At 39.9% G+C, this 24,908-nt stretch overlaps 1 protein-coding gene across 2 annotated transcripts in view; it reads right to left on the reverse strand.

The window, feature by feature from the left end:
* LOC128666774 (gastrula zinc finger protein XlCGF57.1-like) overlaps positions 1-15,002 on the reverse strand; it is a 58,556-nt gene extending 43,554 nt beyond the window's left edge. The window contains exons 1-3 of one of the 2 annotated variants that reach the window (XM_053721559.1): positions 14,938-15,002; positions 12,432-12,592; positions 474-581 (exon numbers count right to left, since the gene is read on the reverse strand). In XM_053721559.1, coding sequence (XP_053577534.1) covers positions 474-581; positions 12,432-12,483 — 160 coding nt within the window. In that variant the 5' untranslated portion in view covers positions 12,484-12,592; positions 14,938-15,002. The remainder of the gene's footprint in view (positions 1-473; positions 582-12,431; positions 12,593-14,937) is intronic. The other variant, XM_053721560.1, reaches the window with a different exon arrangement.
* Between the last annotated feature and the right edge of the window lie 9,906 nt (positions 15,003-24,908).

Genomic DNA, 24,908 nt, shown 5'->3' on the forward strand with positions numbered 1-24,908 from the left:
CGCTGTTTTCCCTTTTAGGGAAATTTAATATTATAGTGTGTTTCCACCTAACACATTACCATATATACATTTCATATTTAGTCTCCATTTTTGGCTAGTATAGAGATGATGAGTGCTTTCTAGTTACACAGTTTTCTGTAGGTTTATACCTTCTTTAGCATTGTTCTCTCATGTGTACAGCACCTGCTCCTAATAGTAATATATGAGACCTTCATACTAACTAATAATAGGACATCTCTATCCAAGTAGTGCCATTCTTCTCTTCCCCTTCTTTTCTTTGCCATTCCCTTTTCAATAAATCACTTTATTCTGCCTGTGTGTTTTATGTTCTTTATACGGAAAATCATTTAAACATAAATGTTACACACTAACCTCTGATCCGTCTGCCGTGTAACCATCTGACAAAATATCACTTATTTAGACAAAATCTTGCCATCACAGAATCTTCGCTTTACTTAATAAGCGCTAATCACCTTTAGACGCATTTATAGGAACTTCGTCCTCCTCAGTCTTCATGTGATCATACGAATACGGTTTTCCTCTGTGCTGAACCTCTGAGCCAGCTGAAGTCGTCACATGGCCTGTACAGTGAGAATACGTGTGTATGTGAGCCGTTTGTAGTGAGCACAATGTTATCTATATGGCACAAATGAACTAGTACTGTCTAGCTGTGGAAAAACTGTAAAATGCATTCAGATAAGAGGCAGCCTTCAAGGGCTTATAAAAGCACACAAGCCTACCTTGGTTTAGCTTTCAACTAAGAATATCAAGAGAACAAAGCAAATGGGATGATAAAAGTAAATTGGAAAGTTGTTTAAAATGACATGCCCCATCTGAATCATGAAAGTTTAAGTTTGACTAGACTGTCCCTTTAAAGTCCAAGAGATAATTGCCAATGATTAAATTCATGAATACTCTTCACTTTATATACATTCAGGGATAAAGGATTAGTAAACAAATTAGCTATTCCCAGATTCCTACTATACCATCTTGCAAACTTTGCACATATAGGACATTCCCAAGTATATTCTGCTGCTGACTTTTTAACCCCTTAAGGACCAGCGACGTACCCTGTATGTCGTTGGCCTTTTTTTGGGACTTGATTGTTTTATAGCGCGGTCTTGCCACCAGCGTTGAGACTGCTCTATTCCACAAAGCCTGCTGGAGGGAGTGCATTAATAGCATGTTCTTGCTAGACTTATGCTATTATGTCCTGAAAAAACCCTTAACGACCAGTGACATACAGGGTACATTGTGGTCATTAAGGGGTTAAATAAAAAGATTTTTAAAAACCTTCCCATTTTCCTATGAAGTGACCCATTCTAGCCTCTTTATATATCAACTTGCATATCATATTTTCCAACTATTAATTGGTGTAAGAGATTCTGTTTTAAAAGTTTAAAGGAAGGGGGCGGAGCCAACTTGCGATCAAGATGGTCGCATCTCAAGGGAGCTCTGAGCTACAAGTAACATAAGGTACTGTATTGCTGCCTATAACTAGAACAAATTATATATGGAGGACTGGAAATAATCCAGGGGAGACTGGTACACACTAAGCAGTGATTGGGGAGTCCGGAGAATTAAGGTACACTGAATATCTACATTGGAGCGGATCGCAGCACGCAGTGAGTTGCCGCCATAGTCTGCTGATAGCCTACACATTCAGCTCAACCACAGATGGCTCACAGCACGACGATGACATTACAGATGACCAACATGCCGCTTACTGCGTTGCAGGAGAATATTGCAAGGATGCTACAAGCACACTTCACGAGGCTGGAGTTTTCATTGCTGGAGGCCTTTGGGAATGTTTGTGTAAATGAGGATCCAGGTATTCCAAGCTCACCCCAACCATCTACAGCTATAGTGCGTAAGATATTGGCACCTTGTGAAATAGGGGACGCTGCTCACGCGGTGACTTTCCGCAAAATGAACAGTCTAGAAGAGCACTACAGCCTGATGTTAACTTCAGAGAAAACCACATGGCGCACACATGATGTAGATCCTGGTGCTCGATTTGCTCCGTATTCTTGTCTGGCCCTGCTACCACTAAGGAATTCTGAACGTTTACTTCTTATGGAACCTGAACTGTTTGCTGCTATCCCTGGAGCCTTGCCCAGAGAGATTTGTTTGATTGCGCAGCAGTTAAAGTTCCTCAACAGCTCAAACTCATGGTCACATATTTGGGACACTGGTGACTTCCCTCAGGTACCTGGGATGTTATCTAGGCTGCCAACGATTGGAATAGGGTAATGAAACTGAACGTTTAGCGGAGAGACTCTGGAGGGTGCATTACCACTTAAGCCTTTTACATTACTCTGTGTCCGGTTCAAGGGCTCTGGGACTTTTCCTTTCTCTTCATTTTGTGTTAAAAGTTAGGTGCTCATTCTAAGGGGACGTCTTACCTACACCACCCACAATTGTACTTTGGTAAAATAAGGCACTGGCTTAAGTCCTCTTGGGTTTATATCTCCTTGGACACTTGTGTGGCAAACTTCATGTTAATATACTTTCGGCAGCTATGTAGTTATAGCCGTTTTATACAATGTTATACTGCCTTTAATGGAGGTTGCCTGTGATAGATATGTAGTTAATCTACCCTACCTAGCTTCATGGACCTTAATCATTTAAGTCATTTATATTATAATACAACACACTTCGAAATTTAGACTTAAACTTATATATTTTTGTTGGATGATGCAGTTATCAGTTTCTACCACTGGAGGGGAGTAGAGATTCGATTTTACTCTAAACATAGCATATACAGGTGGCCCTCGTTTCACAACGGTTCAATTTACACCGTTTAAGAATAACAACCTTTTTTTCCAGTCATGTGACTGCTATTGAAAAGCACTGAGAAGCAGTGCATTTATTAAAATAGCCAGTAGGTGGAGCTGTCCGCGTGTGTTGCAGCAAAGCCAAGCAAGCTGAAATTAATCAGTTTAACCAGACCTGAGCTATCAAGCAGATTTCAAAGGAACAAGATCTTCCTGTCTATAAATCAGTCCAGATTAGAATGCATAGAAAGAACTGTTTGCAGAAAAATGCAAGTGAAGTCTGTGTTGTGTGATTATTTTATTAGGTTTATAATGCTGTTTAGCAAATGTTTTTGTTCATTTAACTTAGTTTAATTATATATTCTGTGTTGTGTGATTATTTTATTAGGTTTATAATGCTGTTTAGCATTTAAAGTCTTCATTTCAAAGCTTTAAAAGTAATGTATTAGGTATTTCTTATGACAATTTTGAGAGGGGCCTGGAACCTATCTCCCATTCCCATTGACTTACATTATAAACTGGGTTTCAATTTACAACGGTTTCGATTTACAACCATTCCTTCTGGAACCTAACCCCGGTGTAAACTGAGGGCTACCTGTATTCGTGTAAGTCTGGCTTAGATTACATATCACTTGGGACTGCTTCAAGACTCCTAATTATGTATATATTGAGTTACCCTCTACAGATTATTTACTTATATACATGCAGGTCACAACCAGGTAGCTATATATTTTTCTTTACTGCCTCCTACTGACTAAAAGCTAATGCTACCAGAAGAGGACTGATGGCTGTCACTGTTTGCATTATCTATACTAAGTTCTGATCTTTAAGTGCACTACGGGTTTAATAGTTAAGTGTGGATGAGGCATATAGCAGCCTAAGGTATTTATATTTAGCTTTTCATATATGGACAACACATTTTAGAGGCTTTCTTAAAAAACACATAGCAAAATGTCCCTTAACTTTCATGGAAACCCTGAATATATTTACTTCTAGAATGAGGGTACTACAATAACACTGGACCCATGTACTCTTTATTGGCACCATAGATAACTTGCTATTACTATCCCTAAGCAATGTCCCTACCAATTATTAAAAGCTGTGCAGGCACAGCCCCTTACTACTGTATACTAATTCTTCCCACAATATATTCATTGGGAGTACATCTATATATCTTTATAGCCATGGGTTTAGTTTAGTTGATCCTATAATATTGTTGAGAGACTGATAATACCGGGGTTACGGATTAAGGATAAAGCTCATTAACTTTTCAGAACCTATTTACTTTCTAACATAACTGGTCCACCGGTCGCAGGGCATAGGGCCCATGCCCGAGCGACAGGGTTTAATTATTTTTGAAAAGTGGGTTACAAACCTTAATCTATTGTAGCGCACCCAGCGCTGCATTTTGGTCCTTCATTAAATTAGATCTTAACAAACTGCAGAGGTTTCAGAACTACAGGCTCCTTATCTCCAACAGCCTCTAACATTTGCATATAGATAGAGGGCACCCAAGTGTTCCATTTGATTGAGATGGTGCATACAGATTTACACCTTCAGAATAGTAATTGAATGGAATGCTATATGGTTAATAGCTATATGGTTGATAACTTACTAGCATAATACATTCCCTATGACTTACATTAGTAATAAAGCCACTAAGTTAAACTATCTACTTACTACTAGACCATCACAATGCCCTACACATAATATCCTAACTAAGCTACACAAATTAAGTTTTCATAAATGGTTCCACTCAGATAGCCAGTACACTAGCCTAAGATGTAATTATCCCATTTATACTTCCCCCCCTAGCAACACATATGAACATGTGAGGTCAAATTTGGATTGGTAGATCTGCAGTGTAGTAGTTTGTATATAGTTTGTTTTATTTAGAGCCATGTTGCAATTAGGCAGTCAGTCTTTTTTGCATAGACACATGACTTTTAGTTCAGGCTGTTTGACACATTTAACTAACCACCTCCCCCCCCCCCCCACCATATATAATGTACCCCCTAGTTAAGGAGGGCTAACTAAGCGGTTTATCTTGCTTATACCGCATTCCTAATTAATCTCTTATTCTCTCAACAGTAACTCTCTAACTATTATGTTCATTTATTAATGCCACCTATAGCTTGAGTTTAAAATTCTACATATTACAGCTTGTATGTTACGACTTGAATATTAGTTATGTATACTTGTGTTTATTTTTTTTCCTTAATCACAAGCAATATATGATTTAAGTATACTTCAATGTAAGAGGAAAAAAAAATGAGGTTTGATAATAGAGATCCAAAAGTGATCTCCTTCATAGAAATACCTCCTATACCTTGATTATTCTATCTTGAGGTCCAAGAGTGGCCTCCTATATTCATAGGGAGATATTCTGTATAGTAGGCAGAACTGTTGGGAAATATATTGTTAATTTTCAACTGATGTTTCTGTGATATCTTATTGTATACTTTTACTTGTTGTATGCCTTTCTTTTTATTCAGCCTCAAATAAAAATATATATATAAAAAAAGTTTAAAGGAAATGGCCTGTTTTGTTATCCAACATTTAACCCCTTAAGGACTGAGGACGTACAAGGTACGTCCTACAAAAAACGGTTGTTAACGACCAAGGACGTAACTTGTACTTCCTCAGGGAATATGAGTGCTGGAAGTGATCGCAATTGCTTCCAGACGCTCTAACAGTATTGCAGCAATGCCTTGATGTCGAAGTATCCTACAATACTGTTCCCGACTGCCGGGCACTGGATTGATCGCTCCCCGGGAGCAATCACTTACAGTTTTGCACCACACTGTCTAGCAGAGCATCGGAAGCGATCGGGAAGGATTTGGATGCTCTGCCTGTGTGCAGAGTGCCTTGAGGGGTCGAGGCAATCAGTAAAGTAGAAAAAGTAAAAAAAAAAAAATATTATTTTATATAAAAGCCCCCTTATATCCCTGATGAAGTATAAGGGAAGGCTGGGATTCGACCTGAGCATAAGGAGGCTTTTTATACTTTCCTGGTGAGTCTATTTTCATTTAGACTCTCTATGTGTAACAGTTTTTTGCATTTGTATTTTATCTTTTTCCTACAGGTAATACTTTAAACTGAAGGCTAACGGATCACTCAGTTCCACACTGCATAGCTGTTTCACCATCACCTGGGATCTTGTCTAAGGCTTTCCCTCTTTGGTCGCACTTAAGGATATTATTAGAGACTCATATTTGGCCCTTTGGCCACTTGACTGACACTTATTATCATTATATATATTTTTTCATTTTTATTGATATATTTTTTTCTTTTTTTTGTACACGTGTACCTCCATCGAATTCCACTTTTTGATACATTTTTTTCTGGCTTCCTGCCCGAGTAGGGAAGCATATTATTATAGAATACATTTCTTTGTACACTTGGTATACACAAATTATATTGTTTAGCATTGTTTAACTTTTTACATTTCTTAATGTTTATTGCTTACTACACCCTCCTAGTTAGGTGGGTATTAGCATAATTTTGTACTCACTTATGTCACTATTGTTTCACGTATTTGATCAGTTTTATTGATCTATTATCAGCCTGGTCAGATCATTCTTATTAAATACTTGGTTTTAACCTTAGTATACAATTATTTTTATTCCATTTGTCCAGTGGTCTTATAGCATCAATCAGCCTATTAGTAACCTTAAGCTGTTGGCGCTCCTATATTTGTTTTCTATCCTATTTACTTAGTTGGGTCCTGTTAGGAGGTCCCTTTATAGTGAGCTTGGTTCATCTATCCGGACGCAGTGATTTACCACTGTCATATTTGGTATTCAAGCAGTATATTCCTTCCAAGCGCTCCAGGTATGGTCTAAAGGTGTATAAGCTCTGTGAGAGCGAGATTTGGGTACATTCAGGGCAGGCCTTCCGGGTGTACGAGGGAAAGGATAGCCACCTTGACCCTTTTGGTTGCCCAGAACATATGGGAACCAGTGGCAAGATTATCTGGGACCTGATATTACCCCTAATGAACAAAGGGTACCACTTGTATTTAGAGAATTTCTATACAAGTGTCCTTTTGTTCAAGCTACTGTATTGTTTTGATACAGTAGCTTGCGGTACAATTAGAAAGAACCGCGCAGGTTTCCCAGGACAATTTGTACGCACCCGGCTACAAAGGGGGGAGACCTCAGCTCTGCGCCAAGAGAAGCTGTTGGCAGTTAAGTACACAGACAAGAAGGATGTATACTTTCTTACCACCATCCACACAGAGAGGACAGTGGAGGTCTCTGTACGTGGCAGAGCTGAGTGCACAAGGAAGCCAGTGTGCATTAAGGCTTATAACCGGCATATGGGTGGGGTTGATCTGGCAGATCAGCTGCTGCAGCCCTACCTAATTATGCAGAAGACAAGGGCCTGGTATAAAAAGGTTGCAAGTTACTTAATGCAAATTGCAACCCACAACGCTTTTTTGTTGTTCAACAGAGCAAACCCCTGGAATGAAACTGACTTTTTTACAGTTTCAGCTCCAGATCATTTCGGGGATTTTGTACCAAGATGCACCTGGGAGAGAGCAGACTTACTGCGGCAAAGCAGAATCCTCAGAAGAAATGAAGAGTCTGTACCAAGAGGGGGCAGAGAAAGGACACCATATATTACTGACCTGATTGGCTTGGACAGCCTGGACTCTGCATTGGGGACTGCTTTAAGTGGTATCATACACTGGTCCATTTTTTTTTGTTTGTTTTTTACTTTCACTGTGCCAGATTTTTACATTTCACTGCTCTATTTTTTATAAGTTCTAAAATTGGTGCTGTATTTTACCAAAACCCCTGTCAAACCTATGCATTGGGAGCATGGGTGTACTCAGGAGGTCTTGCAGAAAACAACCTGGAGTGTTTTCTTGCAATAACTTACAACAAGCTCTCCTAAATCATAGTCAAAAAGCAATATGTGTGAGTAAAAATTAAAATTGAAAAGATACCACCATACACTTTCTCCAATTTGTTTGGCTAAAACGGTTGCATCAAGAGCATCAAAGCACTCCATATACAATACCTTGGGGTGTCAACGTTTCAAATATATACACTTTCATGGCAATAAATAAAACTGGGGTATGTGATAGGCCCCAAATTAAAGATAGGCCAATCAGAAGAAATACTTTCACTTTCAACTCAAATTACAAGTCACACAATTGTAACTGAACCTTCCCAAAATCCTGGCAAACCTATGCACGGGGGGCATAGGTGTACTCAGGAGGTCTTGAAGAAAACAACCGGGAGTAAGTTATTGCAAGAAAATACAACAGGCTCTCCTAAATCACAGTCAAAAATCAATGTGTGAGTATAAAAATAAAAAAAAATTACCATCACACACTTTTTTTGGCTTAAACAATTGCATCAAAGGCATCAAAACACTCCATATACAATACTTGGGGTGTCAACTTTTCAAATATATGCACGTTCATGGAAAGCAAATAAATTGGGGTATGTAAAAAGGTCCCTAAAAAGAAGATAGGCAAATAAGATTTGTTAGATGTGAAAAAAAATCACAAACAAGTGTCCGAAGTTTGGCATTGCGCCCCCCAAACAACTTAACAAACCTATGCATAGGTGGTATCACTGTACTCAGGAGATGTTGCTAAACACATATTGGGGTGTTTTTTGGCAGTAACCCAAAACATGAACTGAGAATCCATGCTTAAAGTACAATGTGTGTGAAAAAATAACACAAAAAAAAATGACAAAGACTGGTGGTTGAATTAGTGCATGGAAAGTGTTAAAATACCAGCATTTGAAGTACCCTAGGGTGTCTACTTTTCAAAAATATATGGTTTGATGGGGGTAATTTACATTAGCCGGCTTCAGAAATGTCCCAAATAGGACATGGGTGCATGGGATGTGAAAATTCCAAGTTGGAAAACAGTAATGCGTCCCGTAAAAATAAGGCCTTTTGGCCCCCAGAGAACCCGACAGACCTATACATGGGTGGTATCACTGTACTCAGGAGATGCTGCTGAAGACATATTGGGGTGTTATTTGGCAGTAACCCTTAACGTTCTCAGTAAATGTATTCTTTAATTGCTATGTGTGTCAAAACAAAATCACCACATTTTTTTTTTCAAACTTTGGCATATATTTGTGGTAAAATGGTTACATGAAAAGAGTCAAACTACCCCAAGTTTAATACCTTAGGTTGTCTTCTTTTAAAAAATATACACATGTGATAGGTTATTCAGTGATTCCTGACAGATATCAGTGTTACAATGTAACTATTGCTAATTTTGGAAAACAAAAAAGTGGTTTGGAAATAGAAAAGTGCTACTTGTATTTATTGTCCTATAATTTGCAAAAAAAGCAAAGAACATGTAAACATTGGGTATTTCTAAACTCAGGACAAAATTTAGAAACTATTTAGCATGGGTTGTTTTTTGGTGGTTGTAGATGTGTAACAGATTTTGGGGGTCAAAGTTAGAAAAAGTGTGTTTATTCCATTTTTTCCATCATATTTTATAAAAAAAATTATAGTAAATTATATATCATGAAAATAATGGTATCTTTAGAATTAGAAAGTCTATTTCATGGCGAGAAAAACTGTATATAATATGTGTGGGTACAGTAAATGAGTAAGAGGAAAATTACAGCTAAACATAAACACTGCAGAAATGTAAAAATAGCCCTGGTCCCAAATGGTCAGAAAATTGAAAAACGGTCTGGTCACTAAGGGGTTTAAAAACCTTAACGACCAAGGACATACCAGGTACGTCCTGCAAAAATTGTCAGTTAGTGACAATGGACTTACCTGGTACGTCATTTGTCTAATTGAGTGCTGGAAGTGATTGCAAACGCTTCCAGCAGCTCTCATGGTATTGCAGTGATGCCTCGATATTGAGCATCCTGCAATTCCCTTTTTAAGCATCCGATGCAAAGAGAGCCACTCTGTGGCCCTCTCTGCATCGGCCATCAATGGTGCCGATCGTTGGTGGGTGGGAGCTGCTGCTGGGATGCGGGTGGGCGGCCCATCGATGGAGGGACTTCCAGATCCTGTCCCTGCAGAGCGCACAAGTGATCAGGAGCGCGCGGAGCCTGCACGCGCACACGCTCCATTGAGTCTGGAGAGGGGAAGGTAGGGGGAGGGAGATGGTGGTAGATAGAGGGAGAGGGTGGGAGATAGAGGGAAATACATTTTTACAAAGTAATCTGGGAGGGGGAGCAGCTACACTACAGAAAATTGCATTTAAAAAGAAACTGGCAATTGATTATGAGCAAACTGGGTACTGGCAGACAGCTGCCAGTACCCAAGATGGTTAAAAATAGGTAGAGGGGGGAGGGTTAGAGAGCTGTATGGGGGGGGGGATCATGGAGGTTGGGGGCTAAGGGGGATCCATCACTGCTGTAAAAAATATTTTTTTTAAAAATACTTTTATTTTAGTACTGGCAGTATTGTAAGGGGGGTAAGGGAGAGATCAGGGGGTGGGATGTCTCAGGTGGGAGGCTGATCTCTACACTAAAGCTAAAATTAACAATACAAGCTACCTAATTAACCCCTTCACTGCTAGACATAATATACGTGTGATGCGCAGTGGCATTTAGAGTCCTTCTAATTACCAAAAAGCAACGCCAAAGCCATATATGTCTGCTATTTCTGAACAAAGGGGATCCCAGAGAAGCATTTACAACCATTTGTGCCATAATTGCACAAGCTGTTTGTAAATAATTTCAGTGAGAAACCTAAAGTGTGTGAAAGTGTTTGTGAAAAAGTGAACGATTTTGTTTATTTGATCGCATTTGGCGGTGAAATGGTGGCATGAAATATAGCAAAATGGGCCTAGATCAATACTTTGGGTTGTCTACTAAAATAAAATATATACATGTCAAGGGATATTCAGGAATTCCTGACAGATATCAGTGTTCCAATGTAACTATTACTTTTTTTTTTTTTAAAAAAATGGTTTGGAAATGGTGCCAGCGGGAGGCGGGAGGGAACAGGAGGAAGTGAGAGGGGCCCTACGCTACGGAAACGATAAAATAAAGGGACAGGGAGGGATGGGGCAGCTATGCTACAGAAAAGGGGATCTGTGGGCCCCCTAACTAAAGAGTGAGGGTGGGGGAGAGGTGGGGGTTACAATACCTACAGAAATAAAATAACAAATTTGGTTAAAAAAAAAAGTTTTATAGGTACTGGCAAACAGCTGCCAGTACCTAAGATGGTGCCTAACAGTTAGAGGGGGGGAGGTTTAGAGAGATGTTTGGAGAGGGGGGGATCAGGGAGGTTAGGGGGATCCTACACTGGAGAAATATAAAAAAAAAATTGCCTTATTTTTTCATACTGGTAGACTGTCTGCCAGTACTTAAGATGGGGGTAACCAGTGGGGGAGGGAAGAGAGGTGTTTGGGAGGGATCAGGGGGTGGGATGTGTCAGGTGGGAGGCTGATCTCTACACTAAAGCTAAAATGAACCTTTTAAGCTACCTAATTAACCCCGTCACTGCTGGGCATAATACAAGTGTGGTGAGCAGCTGCAATTAGCGGCCTTCTAATTACTAAAAAGCAACGCCAAAGCCATATATGTCTGCTATTTCTGAACAAAGGGGATCCCAGAGAAGCGTTTACAACCATTTGTGTCATGATTGCACAAGCTGTTTGTAAATAATTTCAGTGAGAAACCTAGTTTGTGAAAAAAAGTACCAATTTTTTTTATTTGATGACATTTGGCGGTGAAATGGTGGCATGAAATATACCAAAATGGGCCTATATCAATACCTTGGGTTGTCTACTTAAAAAATATATACAGTTTTGACAGGTAAATTAAAAAAACAAAAACAAAGCTCTATTTCTGTTGAAATGGAGTGATAACAAAAATTCTCTGGTATTTTTGGCAAGGTTTTGTCTGGAATTCCCGGTAGTGAAAGGGTTAAACAGCTTTTCTATCATTTTTTATTATTTATTTTGCCCCAATTTTAAATTAATATAGCGCATGAAATTTCTAGATCTCAGAGTTTGAAATGCACCCTGCTGACTTATAAAGGCTAACTCTGCTAGATATATGTCCATGATGGATTACTTTAGAATAGTGGTTAGTCTTGTTGTCTGTAGACTAAAGCCCAGATTGGTTTCTCCAAAAAGGAAAATGGTGGCGGAAAAATAATTGCAGTATGCAGGATGTGAATTAGTTTTAAAAGCATTTAGACTTGCCAGAAGTGTTATTATATGGCAACACAATATTCTGTAATTATAAGGTAATTAGTGCCCCTTTAAAGGAACAAAAGGTTAGATGGGTGCGTGGCTTGTGCACCGAGTGCAAAACATCTAAAAAACACTTTTTTCCTTTTTTAAGATTAGTTTTGAGCATGCAAGCACCCAGTGCCAATCTCAGCACAAACATGATGATTGGTCGGTATACTGTAAGCGCTGTGCATAGAGCTTACTTGCCCATTGGTGCAGGTTTCAGAACATAGATCTGCGCTGTGCACGTGGTGCCAATCTTATAGTTAACAACAAGACTAAAGCAGGGTTGATTCTGCTAAGCAGAAACTGCTTCTTATTAGCATTCAGTGGCTGTAAAATCCCAGCATAATACTGATCATTCTGCCCCTTCAGATCAGATCACTGAGGTTTCTGGTTGGTTGCTGTAAATAATATCCCACTCTGATGACAAAACCAGGTGACATGTGACGTCTGCTTACCGCCGTGTGCATCAGGAAGGTCTGAGGTTTGGCTCTCAGTCTTGTCAGACATTGCCTTGTTCAGCCCAATTTAATTTGCCAGATATTCAGATTATTATGCTTCTCCTTTACTGGCAAACACAGTGACGTGTATTGTGCGTGGTCCTCACAGTAACCGGAGCCTAAACAGAGAAAGAGAGAGAGATGGGGGGGGGGGGGTGTCTCACATACAGTTTATCATCATGAGGGAAGAGTTGGTTCATGTCCACAAAATGTGTATAAGAGGGAGAGAGAAAACCCCAACATTTTCTTTTGTGATTCGGACAGAACATACAATTTTAATTAACTTTCTAATTTATAAGTATTATCAAATTTGCTTCTTTCTTTTGTTATCCTTTGTTGAAGGAACACTAGCAGCTAGCTAAACACATCTAGTTGGCCAATCACAAGAGACAAAATGTGTGTAGGCACCAATCAGCAGCTTGTTCCCACTAGTGTAGGATATGTGCATATTCTCTTTCAACAAGGGATACCAAGAGAACGAAGCACATTTGCAAATAGAAGTGAATTTAAAATTGTCTTAAAATGACATGCTCTATCCGAATCCTGCAACTCTAATTGTGTTTAGGTTTCTTTAGTATACAAACAACAGCATGGGGGACTAATGATAACATAATATTGTAATCAAACTTTTAGTTTAACAGCTAATTGTGACAAAATGTACTTGAGACCCGCACCAGCACCTTATACACAGACATATGACACTGTAGAGAGGTACAGTCTGTCACACACACAGCACCTTATACACAGACATATGACACTGTAGAGAGGTACAGTCTGTCTCACACACAGCACCTTATACACAGACATATGACACTGTAGAGAGGTACAGTCTGTCACACACACACACAGCACCTTATACACAGACATATGACACTGTAGAGAGGTACAGTCTGTCTCACACACACAGCACCTTATACACAGACATATGACACTGTAGAGAGGTACAGTCTGTCTCACACACACAGCACCTTATACACAGACATATGACACTGTAGAGAGGTACAGTCTGTCTCACACACACAGCACCTTATACACAGACATATGACACTGTAGAGAGGTACAGTCTGTCTCACACACACAGCACCTTATACACAGACATATGACACTGTAGAGAGGTACAGTCTGTCTCACACACACAGCACCTTATACACAGACATATGACACTGTAGAGAGGTACAGTCTGTCTCACACACACAGCACCTTATACACAGACATATGACACTGTAGAGAGGTACAGTCTGTCTCACACACACAGCACCTTATACACAGACATATGACACTGTAGAGAGGTACAGTCTGTCTCACACACACAGCACCTTATACACAGACATATGACACTGTAGAGAGGTACAGTCTGTCTCACACACACAGCACCTTATACACAGACATATGACACTGTAGAGAGGTACAGTCTGTCTCACACACACAGCACCTTATACACAGACATATGACACTGTAGAGAGGTACAGTCTGTCTCAACACACACACAGCACCTTATACACAGACATATGACACTGTAGAGAGGTACAGTCTGTCTCACACACAAGCACCTTATATACAGACATATGACACTGTAGAGAGGTACAGTCTGTCTCACACACACAGCACCTTATACACGGACATATGACACTTGTAGAGAGGTACAGTAGTCTGTCTCACACACATAGCACACTTATACACCAGACTATGACACTGTAGAGGCGGTACAGTCCTGTCTCACACACATAGCACCTTATACACAGACATATGGACACAGGTCAGGAGGTACAGTCTGTCTCAAACACACACACAGCACCTTATACACAGACATATGACACTGTAGAGAGGTACAGTCTGTCTCACACACACACAGCACCTTATATACAGACATATGACACTGTAGAGAGGTACAGTCTGTCTCAAACACACACATAGCACCTTATATACAGACATATGACACTGTAGAGAGCTACAGTCTGTCTCAAACACACACATAGCACCTTATACACAGACATATGACACTGTAGAGAGGTACAGTCTGTCTCACACACACAGCACCTTATACACAGACATATGTCACTGTAGAGAGGTACAGTCTGTCTCACACACACAGCACCTATACACAGACATATGACACTGTAGAGAGGTACAGTCTGTCACACACACACAGCACCTTATACACAGACATATGACACTGTAGAGAGGTACAGTCTGTATCATACACACAGCACCTTATACACAGACATATGACACTGTATAGAGGTACAGTCTGTCTCACACACACAGCACCTTATACACAGACATATGACACTGTAGAGAGGTACAGTCTGTATCATACACACAGCACCTTATATACAGACATATGACACTGTAGAGAGGTACAGTCTGTATCATACACACATGCTCCCCTCTCCAGTAACAGATATACTGCACACGTGACAGTTACACACAGGTGCCGCTATTAGTAATGACGTCATGCACTTACCGGCATTATATTCACACCGGGCACATAGGTAATTAACTGTGTATACCCAAACAAGAACCGGAAACAGGAAGAGTAGGAGAATAAACTAAATATCCCAGCATGCTTTTGCAACACCTGATAAAAAAAAAACGAAAGGGCTACTACTACTCCCAGCATGCATTGCAGGAAAGTAGTTTCCTTTCATTTGTAACACATAACATTTTTATTATTAGTGTTACTAAGGTATCCGCATATTTAGAAAACACTATAAATGTATCTTCTTATTCAAAGTTCACTGCTTTTAACGTTAATATTAATATTGATACTGGCGAGAAAACTATAAATAGAACTACAAATCCCAGTTTGCATAGCGGTAGACCTCATAATTGCCCGACTTCATGAAAAAGTGGTTAGCCCTTTTGATTGGCATAGAGTCCATTAATACTGTGTATTGGTGCCTACACTCCCCCTGCTGGCTGTTTAGTGTTAATCTATATCTAATTAATACTGTGCATTGGTGCCCACACTCCCCCTGCTGGCTGTTTAGTGTTAATCTATATCTAATTAATATTGTGTATTGGTGCCTACACTCCCCCTGCTCAGGGCTGTTTAGGGTTAATATCTATCTAATTAATGCTGTGTATTGGTACCTACACTCCCCCTGCTGGCTGTTTAGTGTTAATATCCATCTAATTAATACTGTGTATTGTATTGGTACCTACACTCCCTCTGCTGGCTGCTGTTTAGTGTTAATCTATAGCTATCTAATTAATACTGTGTATTGGTACCTACACTCCCTCTGCTGGCTGCTGTTTAGTGTTAATCTATAGCTATCTAATTAATACTGTGTATTGGTGCCCAGATTTCCCCTGCTGGCTGTTTAGTGTTAATATCTATCTAATTAATACTGTATATTGGTACCAACACTCCCCCTGCTGGCTGCTGTTTAGTGTTAATCTATAGCTATCTAATTAATACTGTGTATTGGTACCTACACCCCCCCTGCTGGCTGTTTAGTGTTAGTCTATATCTAATCAATACTGTGTATTGGTGCCCACACTCCCCCTGCTGGCTGTTTAGTGTTAATCTATATCTAATTAATACTGTGTATTGGTGCCCACACTCCCCCTGCTGGCTGTTTAGTGTTAATATATATCTAATTAATACTGTGCATTGGTGCCTACACTCCCCCTGCTGGCTGTTTAGTGTTAATCTATATCTAATTAATACTGTGTATTGGTGCCCACACTCCCCCTGCTGGCTGTTTAGTGTTAATATCTATCTAATTAATGCTGTGTATTGGTGCCTACACTCCCCCTGCTGGCTATTTAGTGTTAATCTATATCTAATTAATACTGTGTATTGGTGCCCCACCCCCTGTTAGCTATTTAGTGTTAATCTATATCTAATTAATACTGTGCATTGGTGCCTACACTCCCCCTGCTGGCTGTTTAGTGTTAATCTATATCTAATTAATACTGTGTATTGGTGCCCACACTCCCCCTGCTGGCTGTTTAGTGTTAATATCTATCTAATTAATGCTGTGTATTGGTGCCTACACTCCCCCTGCTGGCTATTTAGTGTTAATCTATATCTAATTAATACTGTGTATTGGTGCCCCACCCCCTGTTAGCTATTTAGTGTTAATCTATATCTAATTAATACTGTGTATTGGTGCCTACACTTCCCCTGCTGGCTGTTTAGTGTTAATCTATATCTAATTAATACTGTGTATTGGTGCCTACACTCCCCCTGCTGGCTGTTTAGTGTTAATATCCATCTAATTAATACTGTGTATTGGTACCGACAACCCCCCCCCCCCCCCTTGCTGGCTGTTTAGTGTTAATCTATAGCTATCTAATTAATACTGTGTATTGGTGCCCAGACTCCCCCTGCTGGCTGTTTAGTGTTAATCTATATCTAATTAATACTGTGTATTGGTACCTACACTACCCCTGCTGGCTGTTTAGTGTTAATCTATAGCTATCTAATTAATACTGTGTATTGGTGCCCACACTCCCACTGCTAGCTGTTTAGTGTTAATCTATATCTAATTAATACTGTGTATTGGTACCTAAACTCCCCCTGCTAGCTGTTTAGTGTTAATCTATATCTATCTAATTAATACTGTGTATTGGTGCCCACACTCCCCCTGCTGGCTGTTTAGTGTTAATCTATAGCTATCTAATTAATACTGTGTATTGGTACCGACAACCCCCCCCCCCCCCTTGCTGGCTGTTTAGTGTTAATCTATAGCTATCTAATTAATACTGTGTATTGGTGCCCAGACTCCCCCTGCTGGCTGTTTAGTGTTAATCTATATCTAATTAATACTGTGTATTGGTATCTACACTACCCCTGCTGGCTGTTTAGTGTTAATCTATAGCTATCTAATTAATACTGTGTATTGGTGCCCACACTCCCACTGCTAGCTGTTTAGTGTTAATCTATATCTAATTAATACTGTGTATTGGTACCTAAACTCCCCCTGCTAGCTGTTTAGTGTTAATCTATATCTATCTAATTAATACTGTGTATTGGTGCCCACACTCCCCCTGCTGGCTGTTTAGTGTTAATCTATAGCTATCTAATTAATACTGTGTATTGGTACCTACACTCCCCCTGCTGGCTGTTTAGTGTTAAAGGGGCAGTAAACTTACAAACTAATGTTATATTATTCTGCACATAGTGCAGAATGATATAACATTAGCTTACCGGCAGCTTTATACATTAAATTATTGCAAATAAATTATAAGTAAAAGCTCCTTTTACCAGAACGCCGCTCTTTGTTCTACTGAGCGGGTCTGGTTTTTCCACAGCCCATCCGGCAACACTGTCTAGTCACAGTGTGCCCAGTCACGCCATTAAAATGAATGTAGCTCGCTCCCGCTCTGGTCTAGTAGCAGGAGCGAGCTACATTCATTTTAATGGCACGACCGGGACAGTGTTGCCGGATGCACTGTGGAAAAACCAGACACGCTTAGTAGAACAAAGAGCGGCGTTCTGGTAAAAGGAGCTTTTACTTATAATTTCTTTGCAATAATTTAATGTACAAAGCTGCTGGTAAGCTAATGTTATATAATTCTGCACTATGTGCTGAATTATATAACATTAGTTTGTAAGTTTACTGTCCCTTTAATCTGTAGCTATCTAATTAATACTGTGTATTGGTGCCTACACTCCCCCTGCTAGCTGTTTAGTGTTAATCTATATCTAATTAATACTGTGTATTGGTACCTACACTCCCCCTGCTAGCTGTTTAGTGTTAATCTATATCTAATTAATACTGTGTATTGATGCCTACACTCCCCCTGCTAGCTGTTTAGTGTTAATCTATATCTAATTAATACTGTGTATTGGTGCCCACACTCCCCCGCTGGCTGTTTAGTGTTAATCTATAGCTATCTAATTAATACTGTGTATTGGTGCCTACACTCCCCCTGCTAGCTGTTTAGTGTTAATCTATATCTAATTAATACTGTGTATTGGTGCCCACACTCACCCCTGCTGGCTGTTTAGTGTTAATCTATAGCTATCTAATTAATACTGTGTATTGGTGCCTACACTCCCCCTGCTAGCAGTTTAGTGTTAATCTATATCTAATTAATACTGTGTATTGGTGCCTACACTCCCCCTGCTAGCTGTTTAGTGTTAATCTATATCTAATTAATACTGTGTATTGGTGCCCACACTCCCCCGCTGGCTGTTTAGTGTTAATCTATAGCTATCTAATTAATACTGTGTATTGGTGCCTACACTCCCCCTGCTAGCTGTTTAGTGTTAATCTATATCTAATTAATACTGTGTATTGGTGCCTACACTCCCCCTGCTAGCTGTTTAGTGTTAATCTATATCTAATTAATACTGTGTATTGGTGCCCACACTCCCCCTGCTGGCTGTTTAGTCTTAATATCTATCTAATTAATGCTGTGTATTGGTGCCTACACTCCCCCTGCTGTCTATTTAGAGTTAATCTATATCTAATTAATACTGTGTATTGGTGCCCACACTCCCCCTGCTGGCTGTTTAGTGTTAATCTATATCTAATTAATACTGTGTATTGGTGCCCCACACCCCCTGCTAGTTATTTAGTGTTAATCTATATCTAATTAATACTGTGTATTGGTGCCTACACTCCCTCTGCTGGCTGTTTAGTGTTAATCTATATTTAATTAATACTGTGTATTGGTGCTCCACACCCTCTGCTAGTTATTTAGTGTTAATCTATATCTAATTAATACTGTGTATTGGTGCCTACACTCCCCCTGCTGGCTGTTTAGTGTTAATCTATATCTAATTAATACTGTGTATTTGGTACCTACACTCCCCCTGCTGGCTGTTTAGTGTTAATCTATATCTATCTAATTAATACTGTGTATTGGTGCCTACACTCCCCCTGCTGGCTGTTTAGTGTTAATATATATCTAATTAATACTGTGTATTGGTACCTACACTACCCCTGCTGGCTGTTTAGTGTTAATCTATAGCTATCTAATTAATACTGTGTATTGGTGCCCACACTCCCCCTGCTGGCTGTTTAGTGTTAATCTATATCTATCTAATTAATACTGTGTATTGGTGCCCACACTACCCCTGCTGGCTGTTTAGTGTCAATATCTATCTAATTAATACTGTGTATTGGTGCCTACACTCCCCTGCTGGCTGTTTAGTGTCAATATCTATCTAATTAATACTGTGTATTGGTGCCTACACTCCCCTGCTGGCTGTTTAATGTTAATAGCTATCTAATTAATGCTGTGTATTGGTACCTACACCCCCCTGCTGGCTGTTTAATGTTAATAGCTATCTAATTAATGCTGTGTATTGGTACCTACACCCCCCTGCTGGCTGTTTAATGTTAATAGCTATCTAATTAATGCTGTGTATTGGTACCTACACTCCCCCTGCTGGCTGTTTAGTGTTAATCTATATCTAAATAATACTGTGTATTGGTGCCCCACACTCCCCCTGTTGGCTGTTTAGTGTTAATCTATATCTAATTAATACTGTGCATTGGTGCCTACACTCCCCCTGTTGGCTGTTTAGTGTTAATCTATATCTAATTAATACTGTGTATTGGTGCCTACACTCCCCCTGCTGGCTGTTTAGTGTTAATCTATTTCTAATTAATACTGTGTATTGGTGCCTACACTCCCCCTGCTGGCTGTTTAGTGTTAATCTATTTCTAATTAATACTGTGTATTGGTGCCTACACTCCCCCTGCTGGCTGTTTAGTGTTAATCTATATCTAATTAATACTGTGTATTGGTGCCTACACTCCCCCTGCTGGCTGTTTAGTGTTAATCTATATCTAATTAATACTGTGTATTGGTGCCTACACTCCCCCTGCTGGCTGTTTAGTGTTAATCTATATCTAATTAATACTGTGTATTGGTGCCCCACACTCCCTCTGCTGGCTGTTTAGTGTTAATCTATATCTAATTAATACTGTGTATTGGTGCCCCACACTCCCTCTGCTGGCTGTTTAGTGTTAATCTATATCTAATTAATACTGTGTATTGGTGCCTACACTCCCCTACTGGCTGTTTAGTGTTAATCTATACAGGTATACTCCGCTCATACAGCGGGTTAGGGACCGGAGCCCCACTTTAAAGTAAAAACAGCCTTAAAGTGAAACAATGTGGTTTTAGTTTTCTTTTCACTTGCCAGTGTTTAAAAACACGTTTCAACTAACATATATTAGGGGTGCAATAGTGCTACATTTAGTTTAACACTCGCACAGCACAGTATTCAATAAATACTGTACCTGTAAAATAGTGACAATTACTGTAGTAAAATTTGCCAGACTATAGCACTGAGACACAGAGTTCACTGTAATGCTGTAAACAGAGTGACTGCACATAACAAAATGGTGCCAGTCACTTTTCTCACAATCTCATGAAGATTACAGCACTATTTCAAAATCCTTGGACATATGAGGGTTACTAGTTTGTAAAGTAAACATCCAAAAGACCTCTCTTTTGTTCAACGACATTTCCCTATTACCTCCTCTTTTCCATCGAGGTACATGGTCTATACCTTGGACAGTGAGAGCAATGCATCTCAATTATAAGTGTCTAGCTATAGGAGTGTCTGAATCATCATCCTCTATTGACCTCAGATGTTCTAAAAATCTTTCTTTTGAGGGCCTTTTTGTTTTACCCGTGTACTGTTTCTGGCATATCTGACAAGTTAGAAGGTACACTACATGCGTTGTGGTACAATTGATAAATTTTACTTAATTATTTTTTTTGTGTGTGTTGTACTTGACAAAAATCAGTTCCCCTCTGTTACGTAATCACAAGTTTTGCATATTGGTCTTCTACATTTGTGGAAACCTTTTTTTCTTTGCAACCAATTTTTGTTGGACATAGGTTTCAAGTCAGAAGGGGACAAATAATTAGCCAAAGTTTTGCCTTTTTTTATGGAATGAAATCACAACCCTTTTGAACAATTTCCTTGACAATGGGATCTGAGTATAATATAGGTAGAGACTCTTTAATTATATTACAGATTTTGTTAAATTCTAGGCTATATGCTGTAATGAATTGAGGTCTTTGTCTATTCCTGTCTTTGGACCTATGTTTGTATTTCAATATTGTGTCTCTAGGTATTAGGTCTACTCTTTTTTGGCTGCGTGTAGTGTATCTTCTCAATAGCCCCCGTGTTTTAATCGTGTAATTGCTCTAGCTGTTTGTTTCTGGTAATCAGTTTCTTTGCGGATAAATTCCCCTTTGGGTATAGCTTTAACTACATGCCTCGGGTGACACGAGTTGTACTGCAAGATTGTGTTACCAGCTGTGGGTTTTCTGAACATAGTAGTTTCAATGCTATGTTCTGACACGTTGCTTTTAATTGTAAGGTCCAAAAAATGTATGGACTCCCTATTGTGTTCTCCTGTAAATTTGATACCACAATCATTACAGTTAAGGTATTCACAAAAATTGTTAGCCTGTTCTTCACTGCCATCAAAAATGAAAAAAAGATCATCTATGTAACGATGATAATGAATGATCCTATCTCTGTATGGATTCCTATCTCCATAGATGTCGGACAGCTCCCACCAACCCAAGAGAGGTCTTTTGGATGTTTACTTTACAAGTTAGTAACCCTCATGGTCTAAAAATGAGAAGGGATCTGGATCTTTTTGTCTAAATTTGTGCAAAGTTCCCTTTTCTCCCCTTTTCTAATACATAGTTTTCCTTTTGTTTATATATAAGAAAATGCAATTCCTTGAATGAATTTATTCCATTAATGTGAACTATACTAATTTAAAAGGTATTGATCCCCCCGCCCCCTGCCCCTTTGTTTAGGAATAAAGATATTTACATTATTGATGGGAATATTATATAAATTAACTACGCCAATTTAGGGGTTAAGGTATTCTTTACCTAGAATTGTTTGCCTTAATGTTTAATATGTAGCAGGTTGATCTTACTATGTAAAGTAAAATATTCTTGTGTGAATATTGCTTTAAATCCGTGCCTTAAATAGGTATAGAGACAAGCTCACAGGTGAGCAGTGATCAAGTGCGCATGCACACGAAACGCATCTGCGTGTGACCCTGTCTTTCAACCTGTGCTGACCGATATGTTTTTAACCTTTGTGGAATAAAACTTTTTACTTTTATATTTCAAGTCTCCGGGTACTTAGTGTGCTACTTCTTTTGTACGTGTATCTCTCTATGTATCTGTAGTCTTACCAGAAGTCCCAGTTTGACTGTGATTGTCCCTGTTTAGAGACGCTTTCCCAGTGTCCCACCCAGTTGTTCATTTTGTCCCAGTAGGGTTACCACCTCTGGGTTTCAAATCATGTGTCCGGGTTTCAGACCGCCTGAAACCTGGACACTTTATTCAAAATGACTGAGTCTGTGGCTCTCTAGCATAGTTATATGCTAATATTTTGTTACATACAGCCCTGCTTAGCTTAAAGTTTGCGCACTTCAAAGTTCACATTAGTAATACAGACTGAGTGAGCAGCATAGGGTTTTATAATTTTGTAGTACTACTTGGTTTATTTTACTAGGAATTTAACACCCCCGACCCCTGGTGACGTCACCGGTGATACATGTTTAGGGGAATCATGTGGGTATGACCAGGAAGCGCAGACAGGCAGTATTTTGGGCGTGGATCTTGCTTTACTTCATGCAGGATAGCATTTTGGCTGTAATCTTCCAGCATTATGGTATAGCGTAGCCTCCAGGGACGAAACTACAGGGGGTGCAGAGGTCGCAATTTTTTTAAAAATAAAAAATGTTGACCTGCCACTGCCTGCACTGATATCATGTGAGTGTAACATGATACTTCACTAGTGTCTCTGACTACAGGGGTTAGTCTTTCTGTTTTACCCATTGGCATTTATGTGTGTGTGTGTGTGTATGTGTATGTATGACTGTGTGTGTGTATTTATGCATGCATGTGTGTATATATGTGACTGTGTGTGTGTGTATGTGTGTGTGTGTGTGTGTATTATTATTATTCTTTATTTATAAAGCGCCAACAGATTCCGCAGCGCTGCCCATGGGTACAAGGATAACAGTACAATGGAGAAACAATACGACAAAATTTTACAGAAAAAAAAAACAGGAGGAATTGAGGGCCTTATTCCCGTGGGAACTTACAATCTAGATGGGTAGGATGGGAAACAGGAGGTGGGGACTGCAAAGGTGAGAATGATATTAGTGAGGAGATAGAGGGCAGCTGTTAGTTAAGTGAAGTTAGTTTGTTATATAAAAGTCGGGTGATAAGCTTCCCTGAACAGAAAGGTCTTTAGGGAACGTTTGAAGGAGGAGAGGTTAGGGGCAAGTCTGACAGCACGAGGAAGTACGTTCCAGAGGGTTGGTGCCATCCGAGAGAAGTCCTGAAGTCTAGCGTGAGAGGAGGTGATGGTAGAGGACGCAAGAAGCAGGTCATTGTTGGATCTTAGGGGACGGGCAGGAGTGTATTTGTTGATAAGTGAGGACAGGTAGGGTGGGGCAGCATTTGTGAGGGCTTTGTAGGTCAGGGTGAGAATTTTGAATTTAACTCTGTTGTGAATGGGGAGCCAGTGAAGGGACTCACAGAGAGGCGCAGCAGACACAGAGCGTTGAGAGAGGTGGATTAGTCTGGCAGATGCATTAAGGATGGATTGGAGGGGAGAGAGGGAGGCCAGTTAGTAGGTTGTTACAGTAGTCAAGTCGGGAAATTACTAGGGAGTGGATTAGCTGTTTAGTAGTTTCAGCACTTAGAAACGGACGAATTTTGGAGATATTGTGTAGGTGGTTGCGGCAGGATGAAGAGAGCAATTGGATGTTGGAAATGAAGGACAGATTTGAGTCAAGCGTGACTCCAAGGCAGCGGACTTGGGGTGATGGGGAGATAGTGGTGCCGCCAACAGTGATGGAAAAATTAGAAACTGAAGTAGAGTTAGAGGGGGGAATTAGAAGTAGTTCGGTCTTGGACATGTTTATACTTAGGTGGTGAGAGGCCATCCAGAAGGAAATGCCAGATAAGCAGTCGCTGATGTGAGAATTGACAGAAGGATAGAGTGCAGGGGTGGAAAGGTAGATCTGGGTATCGTCAGCATAGAGATGATAGCTGAAGCCATAGCTGTTAAGTTTACCCAGTGAAGAAGTGTAAATAGAGAAGAGTAGAGGACCCAGGACAGAGCCTTGAGGTACTCCAACAGGCAGAGGCAGAAGAGAGGAGGAGTCACCAGCAGAAGAGATGGAGAAGGATCTGTTAGAGAGATAAGAGTGAATCCAGGAGAGGGCAGTGTCACAGACCCCAAGAGAGCTAAGAGTCTGTAGGAGAAGGGGATGGTCAACAGTGTCAAAAGCAGCAGAGAGGTCCAGTAAGATGAGTATAGAGTAGTAGCCTTTGTTTTTAGCAGAAAGGAGATCATTAGTAACCTTGGTGAGGGCAGTCTCAGTTGAGTGTTGGGGACGGAAGCCAGATTGCAGGGGGTCAAACAATGAGTTGGAGGACAGGAATTGGGTTAGGCGATTGAAAACT

Source organism: Bombina bombina, chromosome 7 (assembly GCF_027579735.1).
Source record: "Bombina bombina isolate aBomBom1 chromosome 7, aBomBom1.pri, whole genome shotgun sequence".
NCBI lineage: Eukaryota > Metazoa > Chordata > Amphibia > Anura > Bombinatoridae > Bombina > Bombina bombina.